Source organism: Crocodylus siamensis, chromosome 4, assembly GCF_052110815.1.
Source record: "Crocodylus siamensis isolate JL-2025a chromosome 4, ASM5211081v1, whole genome shotgun sequence".
In the NCBI taxonomy this organism is placed as follows: domain Eukaryota; kingdom Metazoa; phylum Chordata; order Crocodylia; family Crocodylidae; genus Crocodylus; species Crocodylus siamensis.
Genome location: NC_143398.1, coordinates 59,175,408 through 59,192,043, shown reverse-complemented (window position 1 = coordinate 59,192,043; position 16,636 = coordinate 59,175,408). Strand labels below are relative to the sequence as shown.

General features: G+C 40.2%; 2 protein-coding genes across 6 annotated transcripts in view; one reads left to right on the top strand and one right to left on the bottom strand.

Annotated features, from left to right (window-relative positions):
• Positions 1-12,602, bottom strand: part of LOC149865765 (uncharacterized) — a 49,216-nt gene extending 36,614 nt beyond the window's left edge. The window contains exons 1-2 of the mRNA XM_090042405.1: positions 12,496-12,602; positions 898-985 (exon numbers count right to left, since the gene is read on the bottom strand). The gene's annotated coding sequence lies outside the window, so the exon portion shown is untranslated. The remainder of the gene's footprint in view (positions 1-897; positions 986-12,495) is intronic.
• SLC38A4 (solute carrier family 38 member 4) overlaps positions 1-16,549 on the top strand; it is a 64,208-nt gene extending 47,659 nt beyond the window's left edge. For all 5 annotated transcript variants that reach the window (XM_090042400.1, XM_090042401.1, XM_090042404.1 and 2 more), the window contains 6 exons: positions 68-147; positions 1,404-1,504; positions 2,653-2,777; positions 9,312-9,456; positions 11,433-11,530; positions 13,897-16,549. In XM_090042400.1, coding sequence (XP_089898526.1) covers positions 68-147; positions 1,404-1,504; positions 2,653-2,777; positions 9,312-9,456; positions 11,433-11,530; positions 13,897-13,998 — 651 coding nt within the window. In that variant the 3' untranslated portion in view covers positions 13,999-16,549. The remainder of the gene's footprint in view (positions 1-67; positions 148-1,403; positions 1,505-2,652; positions 2,778-9,311; positions 9,457-11,432; positions 11,531-13,896) is intronic.
• Positions 16,550-16,636: the final 87 nt, after the last annotated feature.

Here is a 16,636-nt window from a genome sequence, read left to right as displayed (position 1 = left end):
ACCTGAACACAAGAGATACAATAGGGAATGCTCTTGCTAAACACACAGTGGATGTTGTGTTTTTCAGACTGCCTATGCAATACCCATCTTGGCTTTTGCATTTGTGTGCCACCCTGAAGTGTTACCAATATACAGTGAACTTAAAGAGTAAGTTGGGGTTTTTTTAATTGTTTCACCCTTCAATCATTAACCCAAGAAAAATCATCATGATCACTTTATAGATGCCCTTCATTAATCAGCAACGTATCAATTCATCTATTCATCACATTCCATAGTAATCAAATATTGATTCTGCTTATTGAATAATAAGCACATATTGATGATGAAACATAAATCACAAGCATTGTTCTAATATTCATGTAGGTCAACATGTACCTTAAGAGACAATATCTGTTTTCTGGCTTTCAGAAACATTTGACAGCAGAAATTTTGAGAACACTTCTGTTGTGGTAATATAAATAACATAAAATAGCATCTAAAATACTGCTGGAATTGTAACACCTAAAAACATGTTAATGAGACAGGCCCTAATCCTTCAGGTAGATCAGTTAATGCTCACTCTTAAACCTTTTTGGAGTGAAATTGGCTCTAAATGGACATAAGAGGCTGCTCTGAAGGATGTGGCAACAAGAATAAGATTTATATCAAGTAGCAAAAGTGTTCTGATACAAATCGATTGGCTGTAGCATAACTTTGGGGGAAATTGGTGATTCACAAGAATCCAATCAGGCAGAGTATTTTCCAGGATGCAACTGTGTTTTATATTGCTCCCTAACGTAGTATAGTTGATCTCTGAGGAAGTAGGTCTATTTGTGCCTCAAATTCCCTGCAGTCCTAGTTTAGATTTTCTCGTAACAATTTTAACTGATTGATCACTTAAAGAGGAATTATTCTTACCTGCTCTTTAGTAGATCACAAACCCTGCAGCAAGGTTCTCCCTCAGTGTAGGGCTTTGTTTGTGCAGATGAAACCACTGGATGAAAACCTAGAATTATGAACAATGATTTTTTAAGTTTTAATACCTACACTTTATCAAGAAAACTGTTCAAAGTTTATGTTATATAAGAAGTAAATATAATAAACTATATTTAGGTACATGTTACCACTGTCAAATAAGTAATGGAAATAAAATCTTGATATATACCAGTGATCCTGAGCTGTTCTATATAGTGTGATGCAGTGGTTTGAAACAAAAAGTTTTAAAACTCACATGACTTTTTATAACATCGATTTAAATTTAGTTGCTCTGAATTCACCAACTAGCAAACTAATGTTAGCAGAATGCTTCACTAATAGCTTAGACTTTTTCTAGTAGACAATGTATAGATGTAAGTAACCTTTACATGTATAAATTTAAATAAACTTTACAAACAATATGCACTATTACTCTTCTTCTACCCCAGCCGATCACGAAAGAAGATGCAGAATGTTTCAAACATGTCCATCACTGGAATGCTCATCATGTATCTCCTTGCTGCTCTGTTTGGTTACCTTACCTTCTACGGTGAGTTAATGGCATGTTCTCTGTAGAAATTTCCATCTTCTTTCAGAGATTAACATTAAGAGTTGTATGTCTCTTGATTTTGAGCAGTCAGTAAAGAAATAACCTTAGATTTCACACTTTGACTTGGCCAAATTAAACAAAGCTAACTGTGTTAGAAATACACTAATGCTCAACAAGTATTACTTTTGCTCACTTTTGCTCTACATATTACACCATTGATACCACTGGTTCAGCTTCAACTTTGCAAAAACATCTTAATGGAAGTGTTCTAGTATAGAATATTACTAGGACTACAGAGACCATCTGGTGTATAGACAGTGGTCTATATATATTACAGCTGCTACACTCAGTATCACTTTGCATCTTTTTTTCCACCTTTTTTAATTCCCCCATGATAGCACAGAGGCATGATGGCACAGAATAGTTAGTACTGGGTGCATCTACATGAGATGCTTTACTGAGTAGCAGACTAATTGCTGAGCAGTAAAGTGTTACAGTCTACACATGTGCAACTGACTGTGCTGCTGGATAGTCCCATCAGATACAAGTGGTATGCGGCAGTGCAGTAAATTACTGCACTTAAACACACATGTAGAAAGTGATGTTGAGATTAGTTTACTCTGGCTCAAATTGAGCCAAAGTATATTCAGTCACATTAATTGCACATGTAGATGCCACCCACTGAGCATCAGTACTGCCCATGGGCTCCCTTTTCAAGAGCAAGTGCCCACTTCAGTTTAATGGATAGGTTGCCAGTCTGGAAGCTGGCAGTTTTTCTCCCAGCTTTGCACTTCAGGTCCTGGTTCAGGAAAGCTGTTTTACCCCTCTGCTCCTCAGATTCAGACTCTGTTCCTTAGTTTTCCCATCAGTAAATTGAGGATAATACACCACTTCCCATGTGTGTAAAATAAATTGGGATCTCTGAATGAAAAGTATCATCCAAAAATGAAGTGCTATAACTACCATCATCATTTCTACCATGGAAAGGTTGCCTTTGCACACTCTGAGGGAAATTGGTTTCTTTGTGTTTAATCAATAACACACAACTGACTACAGAGGGAAGGTCATGGCTTCATTGGTTTCACTAAATTATAAAATCTTCATTTTGAGACTGGTGATTTTAATGTATTTTCATTTTCCTTTGGCAGGAGAAGTTGAAGATGAATTACTTCATACCTATACCAGAGTGTATACTTTTGACACCCTTCTTCTGATGGTTCGTGTAGCAGTGCTAGTAGCTGTAATGTTGACTGTGCCCATAGTCCTTTTTCCTGTAAGTAACCAGAACTTTTGAACATGAAATCTGGGCAGCCCTTGTAGGCAAAATATATTTAACAGCACTTACATTGTTATTAAATAACATTTAACAGTTAATATTTTTATCAAATAGTATTTACATTGTTACAAATGTTATTTACTACAGTATACTAAATAACATTTACACTGATTAAATCCTAAGACTTCTTTTGTATACTTTTTCTGTTTTTTCCTTTATTTTACCCTAGGGGCAAGGTCATCTGCTTCTGGGTAATTCAGAGAACATAACATTAAAGTAGTGCAATGACACCTAAAGAACTCCTATTTAAGACATTGTCACACTCCCTGCATACTGTATTTGACAGATTAGCAAAGTGAGGCTGATAAGGCTAGTGATCTTGAACAACTTTTTCACATAGTTCTGGCACATACTAGCTTTCAGGCTAGTGCTGTTTTACTGCCCCATGGGTTTCACGAGACACTGGAAAAACTTTCTTGTCTATGTCCCCTCTGCAACAGACCATTCCCAGAAGTATCAGAGGTAAATGTACCTCCCCTTTACTTGTAAGCCAAATTCTGCAAGTGAGGTAACGAGGCCTCCTTGAAGTGCCTCAGGCATTCACGTAGCACCATTCCTAGGCTCTCTGCCTCAGGCATGTGTACCAGCTACATTGCCTTATTTCTGGGATTGACCTGGAAGCGGTGTAGACAAGCCCTGTGTCAATGATTGAAAAGCTCTTCCCAGAAGAACTAATTGTGTGTGGAGACATTAGGAATCACATAAAAGAGGAGCAATATCAATAAATAATCAGAGAGTGTAAAATAAACTTCAAACCCTGGTAGAAGGTGGTAGAGCTTTATTTCTGAGCCCAGGACTCCTCCTGGAGCCTGTGCAACAAAGCTTTAGATGAGGTCCATGTTGGCTGAGTCCTCAGGATCAGTCCAAAGGGTATGAGGCCATGACAAAGAAACAAAGAATAGGAAAGAGTGTGGGAAATGGTAGAATGAGGGGCAATCTACAGCCCCATGGCCTGCCCCTCTATTTTCTTGGAAATCTGTACTTGCATTATCACTCTTAGCTATTATAGTTGGGTCTCAGAACTGGAGAGGAGGCAAGGCCCAGGGGAGAGGGAGTGAAGGAGCAACCCTGATATGCATTTCTCAGGCACTAGGGATAGGGACAGACATTCAGAAAGCCTGGGCCTGAATTGATTCAATCTTTGCAGGTTAGTCTAACCTGGCTAGGCTGAATCAGTTTGTAACTACACAGACATCCCAGAAATGCAGGCACATTCCGGTAGTGGCTCAGGCTAGAAGCAGCCCTCCCTTCCCTTCCACACTGCTAAGCGCTGAGGGGGGCATGGCCAGGCCCCAGCAGGACGCTCTGATTAGGGAGCCCCCCCCCCCCCCACCTTTCTGACCAGCCCAGCAGGGAATTGATAACACAGTGTTTATCACCCCTAACTCAGTGTTTATCACCCCATTAAGAAAACAACAGAGGGACATTACCAGATACCTGTTGATTCTGCCTTTGTCCTGTCTGCCAAAGCATGAACCATAACCAGCATGTGGTCTGCTAGCTAATGCTGAGAGGTGTCTGTGTAAGGCAGAGGGGATGGTGGAATCCCTGCTTAGCAGGGAGTGGGGAGGAAAGGGGAGGGGGGAGCAGGGGAAAGGCAGGCTGATGCATCTCAAGCAGGGCCAAGGAGGTGATCCTCCCCCTCTATGCGACACTGGTCAGGCCGCAGCTGGAGTACTGTGTTCAGTTCTGGGTGCCACACTTCAGAAGGGATGTGGACAGCACTGACACGGTCCAGGGGAAAGCCATCCACATGATCCAGGGACAGCAGGGCAGACCTTATGAAGAGAGGCTATGGGACCTGAACCTGTTCAGCCTTCACAAGAGAAGGCTGGGGGGGGGACCTGGTGGCTGTCTATAAACTCACTAGGGGGGGACCAGCAAGTTTTGGGAGAGACCTTGCTCCCCTAGCAACCCCCAGGCTAGCAAGGAATAATGGCCACAAGTTGTTAGAGAGTAGGTTTACACTAGACATCCAAAGGCACTACTTCACAGTCAGGGCACCTAGGATCTGGAACCAACTTCCAAGGGAAGTGGTGATGGCTCCTACCCTGGGGGTCTTTAAAAGGAGGCTTGACATCTACCTGGCTGGTTTTCTCTCCTGCCCAGGGCAGGGGGTCAGATTTGATGATCTACAAGGTCCCTTCTGACCCTACTGCTATGAATCTATGAGTCTCTGCCAAGCTCCAGCCAGGGGGCAGACGCGAGGGGACAACTCTGCTGTGGAGCAGAGAGCCCCACCCAGCCCAAAGAGCATGCCGGGATGCTGAGGGAGTCTGGTTTAACTTAAACCATCAAGGAGTCTGGGACAAACATTGCATCAACCAGTTTGACCCAAATCAGTTAAGTCTGGTACTACATTCAACCAGGTTTATTTCAAACCAGTTTCAGCCATTTTCAAACTGGTTTATGTGTACACAGCATATGTTCTGTTACTGATTTAAACCAGTTTCTGATTATTTAACCAGTTTATGTGTAATGTCTGTCCCTCGCCAAGAAGACTTTAAGCAGAGCTCCACGTAGGATAGTGCACAGCTGACATTACAATAGCATAAACTGAGTAACAGCTTGGTTTCCAAGGGAATTACTCGAAAGAAGAAGGGTCAATCTTCAGGGATGCCTGTACTTCTACAGGATCAACTAGGATCATAGTTTCATCATTTCATAGTAGTTAGGGGTCAGAAGGGACCTGAATAGATCGTCTAGTCTAACCCCCCCGCACTGGCCGGAGCACACGCTGTGATCACATGACCCCAGACAGGTGTTCATGCAACCTCTTTTTGAATTTACCCAAGGTAGGAGTGAGGACCACTTCCGTAGGAAGTCGGTTCCAAATCCTAGCCACCCTAACAGTGAAATAGTGCCTCCTAATCTCTAACCTGAACCTGTTCTCTAGCAGCTTCTAGCCATTGTTCCTTGTCACCCCAGGTGCTTCTGGGGGAGAATAGGACCCTTCCTATTTGCTGCTGATATCTCCTAACGAGTTTGTAGGCAGCCACCAAATCCCCCCTCAGCCTCCGCTTACTGAGGCTGAACAGGTTCAGGTCCCTCAGCCTCTCCTCACAGGGCCTGCCCTGCTCCCCTCCAACCATGCGGGTGGCCCTCCTCTGAACCCGCTCAAGGCAGGCCACATCCTTCTTAAAGTGTGGTGCCTAAAACTGGATGCAGTACTCCAACTGAGGCCGGACCAATGTCGCAAAGATGGGGAGTATCACCTCTCTGGACTGGCTTGAGATGAATCTTTGGATGCACGACAAGGTGCGGTTGGCTTTGCTGGCTGCAGTCTGGCATTGGCGGTTCATGTTCATCTTGGAGTCAATAATGACTCCAAGATACCGTTCTGCCTCTGTGCTCACAAGAGGGGAGTTCCCCAGCTTGTATGTATGCTGTGGATTCCTTCTCCCCAGGTGCAGTACCCTGTATTTATCTACATTGAACCCCATCCTAGTACCATCCACCCACTTCTGTATTCTGTCTAAATCTAATTGCAGCCTCTCTCTCCCTTCGAGCATGCCTACCTCTTCCCATATCTTGGTGTCATAGGCAAACTTGGACAACATGTTTTCCACCTCCTTGTCCAAGTCACTGATGAAGATGTTGAACAGTGTAGGCCCCAGGACTGAGCCCTGGAGGACCCCACTATTCGCATCCTGCCAGGTCGAGTACGACTTATTCACCACCACTCTCTGGGTGCAGCCCATCAGCCAATTTTTGACCCATCCAACTGTGTTGGCATTAATGCCACAGTCACTCAATGTATTAATGAGAATGGGGTGATAGACAGTGTCAAAAGCCTTCTTAAAGCCCAGCACAAGTGGATCTTTGAACTCTTTGATATACAAGGCTGTGCCTCCTGTTTTTGCTGCCCTGCATGAACTCCCCATGAAAAGGAGGAAAGGGCCAGTCTTTGACAGGAGACTTCACATGACTTTTTGTATTGTCATGTAGGCAGTAGTGGGCATGCCCAGAGGACGAAATTCAATACCACATTATTAAGAGAGCTCCAGCAAACCACCCCTTACAGCTGCAGCTTCTGGCTGGTGTGATCACCAGTCTTGGGCTCCTTGATGTACTGCTGCATAATAGCTTTAAAGGGATATACCTCTAAGTGATGGTTATATTTTGAATGACAAGTCCTGAACAGGTATATTCTGGCTCTACAGACTATATAACAGACTTCCTGACAAGTAATTAAAACTAGTGACACAAGGTAACTTGCAAAGATATAAAACTGAGGTCCTGAGAAATGTTGTTAAGAGAGGTTAGTGTATAACTCCTATGCAATGCACACAAAATAGCTCATTGAGCTACCTTGAATTAATCCCTACTGCTCACTTATAAAATCATTTTGTTCCCATGTTCAATTAGCCTTAACTGGCCAATCACTTTGCAGCTGAAAATATGAAAAAAAGGATTAATAAGATTATTACATAAAAACCTACACTTGTCAGGTTTTGCATTTTATATTTTTTATTTTATATGTATTTAGTCTTACATAACAAATAAAGTGCAGGGGACTGAACCCGATGATCTTCCAAGGTCCCTTCCAGCCTTACAATATATGAATCTAATAGGGCAGTGTGTTTTAGCAAAAAAGATACAAGTGTCTAAGTTTTAGCAAAAAAAACCACCACAGCAATAATGGTTTTATATAGATAATGTCAAAGGAACTGTCTGTTAGCCTAACCCCAGTGTACAGCATGGCTTTCTAAGACCCATCAACCTAACCAACTCCACATTGCTGAGGAAGTCATTTTTTTGTATAAACAACATAGAATTAAGTGCGAAATGTATGCCAAAAAGTTTTTGTCTGTACTTTTCTTTTTAAGAACTATTACATTCATTACTCTTATTGCTGGAATTATTTATAAAGTAATCTTTAAAAAATATGCATTGCATATGACAGCTTAATTTAAAACTCTAGCACTGCATGGTGTTAATTGTCATTTAAATATAAACATATGAGCCCATTTTCAAGTGAAGCATCATGACAAGGATGCTCCACTAGAATCTTGAACAAGTTGGGCGCATCCAGGCAAGCGTGGACACTTGGTTCCCCAGGGACAAGTTAACAGCCATGCAACTTGTGCCACAGCTACTTGTCCCCAGGGAACAGCCATGCCATGTGTGCTTTGGTGCGCAACAAGTTACCCCGGTGGGGTAGGGGAAACTGGGGTCAGCACCATGTTGGCCCCAGCAGCTTTACCTGGGGTTCTGGGGAACTCCCAGGGCTGCAGCCACAGTAGTTCTGCCAAGTGGAGCCCAGCCAGCAGCCACAGTGCAGCTCTAAGCAGCCTTGCTCCGCTTTTCAGCACTGCGCGCTCCCCGAGCATGCACTGCTTGTTTCTTTTTCCATGGGTTTTTTCTGTGGGATATCCAGTGGTCAAATAAAACCCACAGAAAATAAAAAAATGGAGCAGCACATCCTCGGGCAGTGTTCTGCAAGGAAAAAACACGGAGAACACCTGTGCAGTATGTGGCACTGCAGACATGTTTGCACAGCCAGGCTTGTCTGGATGCACTTATTGAGGGACAAGAAAGGAGCTACCTGGTGCTCTCAATTCAGCTGGAGTAAATAAGCATTGTTCTTTTAAGGTCTTTTAAGGCTTGTGGAGATGTCTGTCTGCTGTTTGATTCCATTTTATTTTTAATCCACCTCTTTTCCCACCAGCAAGTCAAGTAAACCTGAAAAAAAACTATTTTTTCTTAACGTAAAAGCACCAAGTTGGACAAAAATCCATGCACTTAGTGAATTGCCAAGCAGGAAAGATTTTTCAGATCTATTTTTAAAGTGTAAGAATATTTCTTGTTTTGCTTCCAACCTTTTGCCCATGTAACATGATCTGCTGTTACCAAATGGGGTTGCCACTGACCTTTTACCTACTGATTATATCTGCTACTACAACAGTAAAGTAATGGTGTTCCAATCTGTCATGAAGTTGTGCATAGCTGTGAATTCAGTTATAAATGGGATGATTGCCAGATTTTTGTTCTCATATTCTTAACATGTAAATAAAGTAGATTAAGCCTATTCTTGTCAAAGCCAGTGACAAAGCATTCACACTCATTAGTCTGCAAGTGACGGGGGTCAAATCCAGATCACTAGCATTTCATGCATATATTTTTCTTCTGCCAATTATTTTTTTGTGGTGGAGACTTTTCAGAGGGGGTGGGGGTTACTGATACCATCATTTTAGTTGCACAGATTTTAGCACCCTGATTTTTACACCCTATTTGCTTTACTTTCCTCAACGTGATAAATACTTGAGTTTCTACACTAAACTGTGAACCCAGCTCTCAACATGACAGCAGGTTGGGAGAAGGATTGTGTTCAGGGAAGGAAATAAATGAAAATAGGTTTCTTGACTTAAAATGTTTCATTGCAAGAAGAACTAGAACAAATCTTCAAGGAAAAAACAGAAGCAAAATTAAGCATTTTCTTTTGTTTTTCCTCTTAATTTCTTGTAACAGATCCGTTCGTCAATCTCTACATTGTTATTTCCCAAAAGGCCATTCAGCTGGATAAGGCATTTCCTGATTGCGGCTATAATTCTCGCTTTTAACAACCTACTTGTCATTTTTGTGCCAACTATTAAAGACATCTTTGGATTCATCGGTAGGTTTCATAAGTATTTTCAGCATATTACTTTAATCTCTGCCAATGCAGAAATGTCTAAACTCATATCCTATGAGGAATTCTGGCTTTCTATACGCTGGGGAAACCTCAGTGCTTTTATTCCTGATTTTGCAGCAGAAACAGCAAAGGGAATAAAAGCTGAAAATGGCTTACAGACAAAGCTAAAGAACACCAAACTTTGTTCTTCAGCCAAAATTGGGCACTGAGTACCTAACTGACCTCTTCAATCTTTTTCAGATTTGACAAGTAAAAAAACATAAACATTTCCCTTTCTGTTTAAAAACAGACAAAATCTTATTCTTGAATTTTTGCTCTTTTTTTTTTCTTCTCATTTTTCAGCCATCTGTAGAGCTGGTAAACATTAACAGGACTGAATTTAAAAAATGGTGCGGGGGGAGAGGGAAGCAGGAGGATCGTGTTTAAAATTCACAATTCTCCTTCCCATTTTTTTTAGTCAGTTCTAAAATGTACCCATTGGATGCATTTACACATGCTGCTAATATGGTGCAATGAACTCTGGAGCACTTTCAGCTGGAGTCAGCTGCTCCTGGGCACAGCATCTAAATGCATCCCTGGCACAGCAGCATTTTGAACCAGGGTGGAGCTGACCTGACCTGGCAGCAGGTTCAGGAGGGTTAGCCCTGGGCTCCAGGTGGTGGCATTGAGTAGCAGAGGGGATGGCTAGGGCACAAGGGTACCAAACATGCAGAGCCATGTGGCTAGACAGAAGCCAGGAGTCTGGCCTTTGCCTGGTCACTGTCTACACATGTGTTTCGGTGCAGTTTATTAGTCCGCCATAGTATTGTACTGTCTCCAACAACAGAGTTAGTTAGTTTCCTGTGCCCTAATACCAGCACACGTGTACACTGTGATGCTTTAGTTGGGAGCTAATTAATCACCTCCACAGTAAAGGGCACGTGTAGATGTACCCAATGACCATCTCTGTGCTCAGTGTAGGCTGAGGAGTCAAGGGAAGGCAAATACTCCTTAACAAAGGTTGCCCTGGTCTGCTTGACATTTTTAATGATTTTTAAGGCAGCTATAGTCTGAAAATATGTCCTGCTCTGCAGAGGACCTGGGAGACTCAGCAGATATGGCCAGTACTGTACCCTGTAGTCAATTTTTGTAATGTATTGGAAAATTTTTATTTTGAATAAATTATATTATGCTATGAGAATAAATAACTGTATATTCACTTACACAGCACTGGGTAAAGTCAGACAGTAATCAAAAGAATAACTTTCCTATCTTGAGGTTAGAAACAATTACGGAAAGCAAGTCTGAATTGAATCAATTGTTAGATGGAATCATTGTCCCATGCCTGCAGTTTACTGTAATGTTTTTAAAGGCTTGTGGAAGTTTGTTCTAATTTGTAAAGGCACAAATGTGGGGTTGGTGTTGGGGGACCACACATCCCATATTCAGCTAGCAGTCCCATTTTAAACACATTGGTTTTGTCAAATTAACATTTGCATCCCACACACCCCACCATTACAACTCTTCAGAATACACAGCCGAGACCAGAACTTGGAGACAGCTGAGCATGTCAGAAAGCTGAAAGGGAACAAAGGCTCCCATTCTGAGACTCAGGGGATATGGTCACCCTGGGCATGAGGACACTTCTGGACACATTCAATTGACCATGTAAAAACGGCCCACAAAGCTCAAAGAAATAAATACTCTGCTCTGCCCTCTTCCTTATTCTCCCACATATGGGGCCTAGTTCAGATCTTTTTAATGTAAAATAAAAATTCACCCTTGGCCAGAGAAGGGTTTTTTCATCTGAAGGTACGTATATGAGAAAGTTAGAAGTAGCTGGAAAAAAGATGTACTAACGAAGATATTTGCCCAGCCTTGGTAATACCCTGTAACTAAACCCTCCAGTTATCATTTCTGTTCTGTATAATGTTGTGCTCATTTACATACTGTTCACTGATTAATTATGGTTCCTTCAGGTGCATCTGCTGCCACAATGTTGATTTTCATTCTTCCTGCTGCTTTCTATTTACGACTTGTCAAAAAAGAACCTATGAGGTCACCACAAAAGATTGGGGTGAGTCATATGGGAGGAAACAGAAGAAGGGCCACTGAATTTTATTTGGCATGTTTTTTGGTGGTAATGGTTGTTTTGGGTGCTCTCATTATGACCGCATATTACTTTTGTGAGTTTTACAAATGCCTTCCTAGAAGATAATTACACATACTAGGGCTGTAAGATGTTGCCATATTTTGTACGTATGCATATATGCATGTATATGAATTGTAATGTTAGCTTTTAATCAAAGGACAGAGGTGACCAAAAGAGAGGTCAAAGATCTGTCAGAAAATTAAGCAATAAAAGTTTTATACTAGTTATGTTCAGAGCATTAATTTCTTTACAGAGATGTTTAGGGTGAAATAATAGCCCTACTAAACTCAATAGCAAAACTACCAATATCAGTGGGGCCATAATTTCACCTTTAAATTGTTATAAACAAATGGCTCATACACTGCTTCTAAGTGGGGCAAGTTACCATAATTTTCGCACAGATTTTAGCCACTTTGCAGTGAAATTACCCTCAACATAGTTCTTGAATTAGCAGTATTTGGCTATGTGAACACTGGACTTGAGTGGAATTGACAATTATAAATGTAAACATTATCTTATTTTGGGTTCAGGTGACCATTATACAATCAGAAAAATATAAGATGTGTCATTACAGCATTTGCAGAAAATCTGCCAGTAGTTAAACAGACAATCATGACTGGATTGTAATGGGTGTATGTGGGTGGTCTGTCCTGCCCCTGTATACTACAAGTGATCAATATAGGCATAAAGGGGTAGTTTGTACTGGTGCTATTTATATTACAGTTGTATCAGTTTGTCTGGGGCATAATAGAATTTCATTATTTTTGTAAACATGGATTTGAGAAACAATAACATAAGAAACAGACAGGCATAGGTGGTGATGAGCTAAATGACAGTGTTTACTTAGATCAAAGCATACTTTAAAATGCAAGTGAAAAGCATTTACTTACCATGGCATAATCTCTGTTTAACACCTGGATGTAATGCACCACAACCACACACTTCAGAACAAGGAGTTTGCTCTTCACAAAAGAAAGTCGGCTGTAAATTAGAGTGTAGATTTTAGGCATAAGTTAACAAAGACAGTTCAGTGCATATTAATTGAGATAAATGAGCTTCTGAATGAGGCAGATTAGCAAACCTACAGGAGACTGAAATGGAGACCTATCATTGGTACACAGTGGGCGGGCCTACATGAGACACTATGTTGCCGTAGCGATGAGCTACAGCATTATAGGTCATCGCTATGACAACATAGCATCAGTGGGCACTAACTGCGACACCACTGCTATGTCACCACACCAACAAGCTACGTTTCCATAGCTTGTTGCTACGGCACTGTAGGGTTAGAAACAACCCTGGTCTGCTGGGGCTGCCCCATATTTTTCCACATTATGCTGGGCTGTAGCCAGTGATCTCAGTGTCCTACTGTCATGAGCACTGATATCTATCAGTTCCTTTGACAAATACCATTAAGAAAAGTGAAAATTGAAATGAATCAAAAGAGATTATGATAATATATAACTAAATACATATTTTTGTTCACAGTGTTTAACTAAAATGCAAATGGTTCCATTTGCATTTATGGAGGGAATAAAATGGATCAATTGGCCATTACTGTATTACTTCTAAAAATCACATATTTACAGATTATTGTTATTAAAGCAAAACTTGGAATATCCCATAGCATATTTCTCTAGGTTTGTAACTTTCAGAACCTAGCAATCTGCATCAAGATGCACTGGAAGATAGAAAACAACATAATTTTTTACAGAAGGAGCTGGAATGTCCTAAAATTGTCCAAATGCGTTAATTAGGGGGTCATTTCAGGACTAAAGCATGTAATTAGAATCTGTTGAAGTCAACCACCTCATCCTAAGCACCTAACCACATTTAAGCATGTGCATAAATACAGCTTTGAAAAGGAATGGGCTGACCTGTATGCTAGCTGCTTTCCAGCACTTAATCCTCGAAGGCACACGTGGCCAGTTTTTAAAGGTAAAATAAAACTAAAAAACACACATCACATCACATTATCATTCATATTTATGAAGCCAGTCAGGCCAGTCAGTATGAGAAAGGGATTTTTTAGGGTCCCAGTTTGGCAAAGGCACATTTACATGGACAAAATGCTCCTATACAGAGGCATTTAGGGAGTAAACAGAGCTCATTCTGCCACTGTGCTCATTCAGGCTGTGTCACTGGGACCCAAGATCACTCATACAAATAGAGATTCCCAGGTTCAGGCCCATATTACATGCACTGTATAATGAGGGACTAGGTTTATTCTGTGATTGACAAGACATTCACTCATCATCAAATTAATGTGGGACATTTCTTTCCAATTTCAGGCCCTGATTTTCCTCATAGTTGGAGTAATTTTTATGATTGGAAGTATGACTCTAATCATCATGGACTGGATTTACAACTCTCCGAGTTCCAAACATCATTAACCTGTAGAGACGTCAGAGTACTTTTTAGCCTGGAAATATTTTCATATTGTGCTCCAAAAGTCACTTTCTGACACCTAATAGGAATGCTGTTTCTAGCTAACAACTGTAATATTCCAAAGACTGTTACTAGGAATGTCACTAGAACACAGTGGAATACTAAATCGTCCTTTTTACAAGGGGGAGTTATTTATGCATTAAAAACCTGTGCTTAACATGTCTAGCCAGGTTACAGTAACGTGTGTTGTGGATACTTTGTTTTCAAAAGCAAAATAAGAGTAACTGTGTATATAGTTGTCAGACATAGTGTTGGGGGGGGGGTTTTGTATTATTATTATTATACAATAACCACAGTGGCTAGAATACTGGGAACCAAAGTCCTGGCCAAAATAAATTAGCTAGTGCCTTGTTACAACTGAAGTACACAGACATGGCTTACATTTGACCCTGCTTTGAGAGCAAGGTCACGATGTTCTCTGAAAAAAAAGATGACCAGCCATTAAACAAAGCTGAGTATTCAACGTATTGTTACCAGATTGTCACCATTCATACAGCTATTAAAACCTCATTCATAAAGCAAGAGAACAGGCCAGCTTTGGCCTACATCTCGGAGTCAGATCCATGTGAGAAGACACCTGTGCTGACAGGCCAGGGCTCAATCTCTGTTGATCACTTACACTACAGAGGGCCTGTATTTAAATAGTAGAACTCCATAATTATCAGTTTGTTATTAAATATGGCTGTGCTGGAAGTAGCAGGTTTGTGGTGTGGGGGCTTTGTTAATTCTTGTACAGGTATGAGAGCTGATGTCACTGAACAAGTATCCTCCATGTAAACTTGTCTTCCATTATCACTTATAGGGATTTATGGAGACCACAAAGCGTATGAGAGCACACTACCCAGTATTGTTTGATACATATGTATTTGATAAATGTTCAGTGCAGGAAACTGTGATTTACTCTCTCTATATATATATATATATATATAGTAAAGGTTATATATATATATATATATATATATATATATATATATATATATATATATATATATATATATATAATCTTTTTCTCTAGTTACCAGAATTTTAATGTATGGCACATTATTTTTGATTTTTTTATATGTGTAGATCTCTGTTTTCATAGCGATAAGCTTTATACTATTTTGAAGAAAATATATTGGGTAGATGGATTTGTAAAAAGTTCATTTTTTATGTACCAGTGCTTGAAATAAAGCTTTGAAAGCCCAAGCCATTACCTGTGTAACAAGACACTCAGACGTTTACTACCATGTAATGTTATAAAAAACTGCGAGGAAACAGGTCTTTACATGCTTTTCTCCACAAAATTGTTAATGTAGACTACTTCTGTATTTTCATTTTATATTACTAATATAAGTAGTTTCTAATATGAATATATTTTAACTTGCACATGTACAACTCCAACTGAATCAACACACAATTAACCTATATAATTCAATACAAAAAGAAAATAACAGCAAGTTTGTCATTCTAATGCACTAATGCTCAATTACCCCTCACTATCCTAGAAACTATTGGTCTCTAGGACTTCAGAATTAGTTTGCTTTAGTTTACATCCTGTACATATACCCCGCATCCTCACCAGAGAGGGGTACCCTAATTTTACAACAAAATGTCTGCATCCTCTTCATTGATTTCAAAGGGACTGAAAAGTCAGGATATAATTTAGTTGAGGAATTAAATTTGAAAATCTAGTGATAACTCAGCTGCTATGAATAATAGCTGTGGTATGTTTGACTAGCTAGTAAATTTACTGTAAAATTGATTGTGAATCTGTATGATTTTTAAGAGTAAATTATTACAAAGAAGTGGTCCAAACTGAGCTACATCTTCCAGTGTGACGCTTCCTATCCATGTATGTACTGTAAATATAGTATCCTAGGCACATTCCACGTGTGCTGAGTATTAAGAAAAATGGTATTTTGTTTAGGATCTTCAGTGAGCCTAACAAAAAGAAATGAGCTGCACTCATACAGAACATGTCAATCAACTCAATCAAAGGCCTGATTCTGTAATCTTTATACACACATATACCTGCCCCTTCCTTCCATTGTTACTATTCAAATGTGGAAGAACTGCAGACTTGATTCCAACTGTGTTCTTGGAAGGCAGATTAATCTAGGAACTGAAATATCTGAATGGAATTCAATCTACCCCACCTGAAATACAACTGTGCTCACGACATGACACAAACAGTAGTGCTTTTTCACTGCATGACTGTTTGGTCTCACATAAAAATAGATAAATGATAGGTTAACTTGAACCTGCCATATTTGTGATAAGAAACACTGAAATTGTCAGACACTGAAGTCACAGAAATGTTTCTCTCAGCTACATGGAGGGTCAGCTGCCACACATACAGTGGGATAGGCATAGTATTATATACTAATTTGTCTAGCACCTCTGGAGGTAGTTGCAGTTTAATTTTCTTGTTCATTCTGTAATACAGTTCTAGTCCTTGGAAAATGTTTTATTGCCAAAATGTATACTGATGCATAATAAATGAACTTTTCTAAAGACTGCTCACTTCTTTTTTAGGGAATATGTTCTGGTTTTTATAAACATGTCGCAAGGAGCACAGATAGAGGCAGGACACTGAGTACT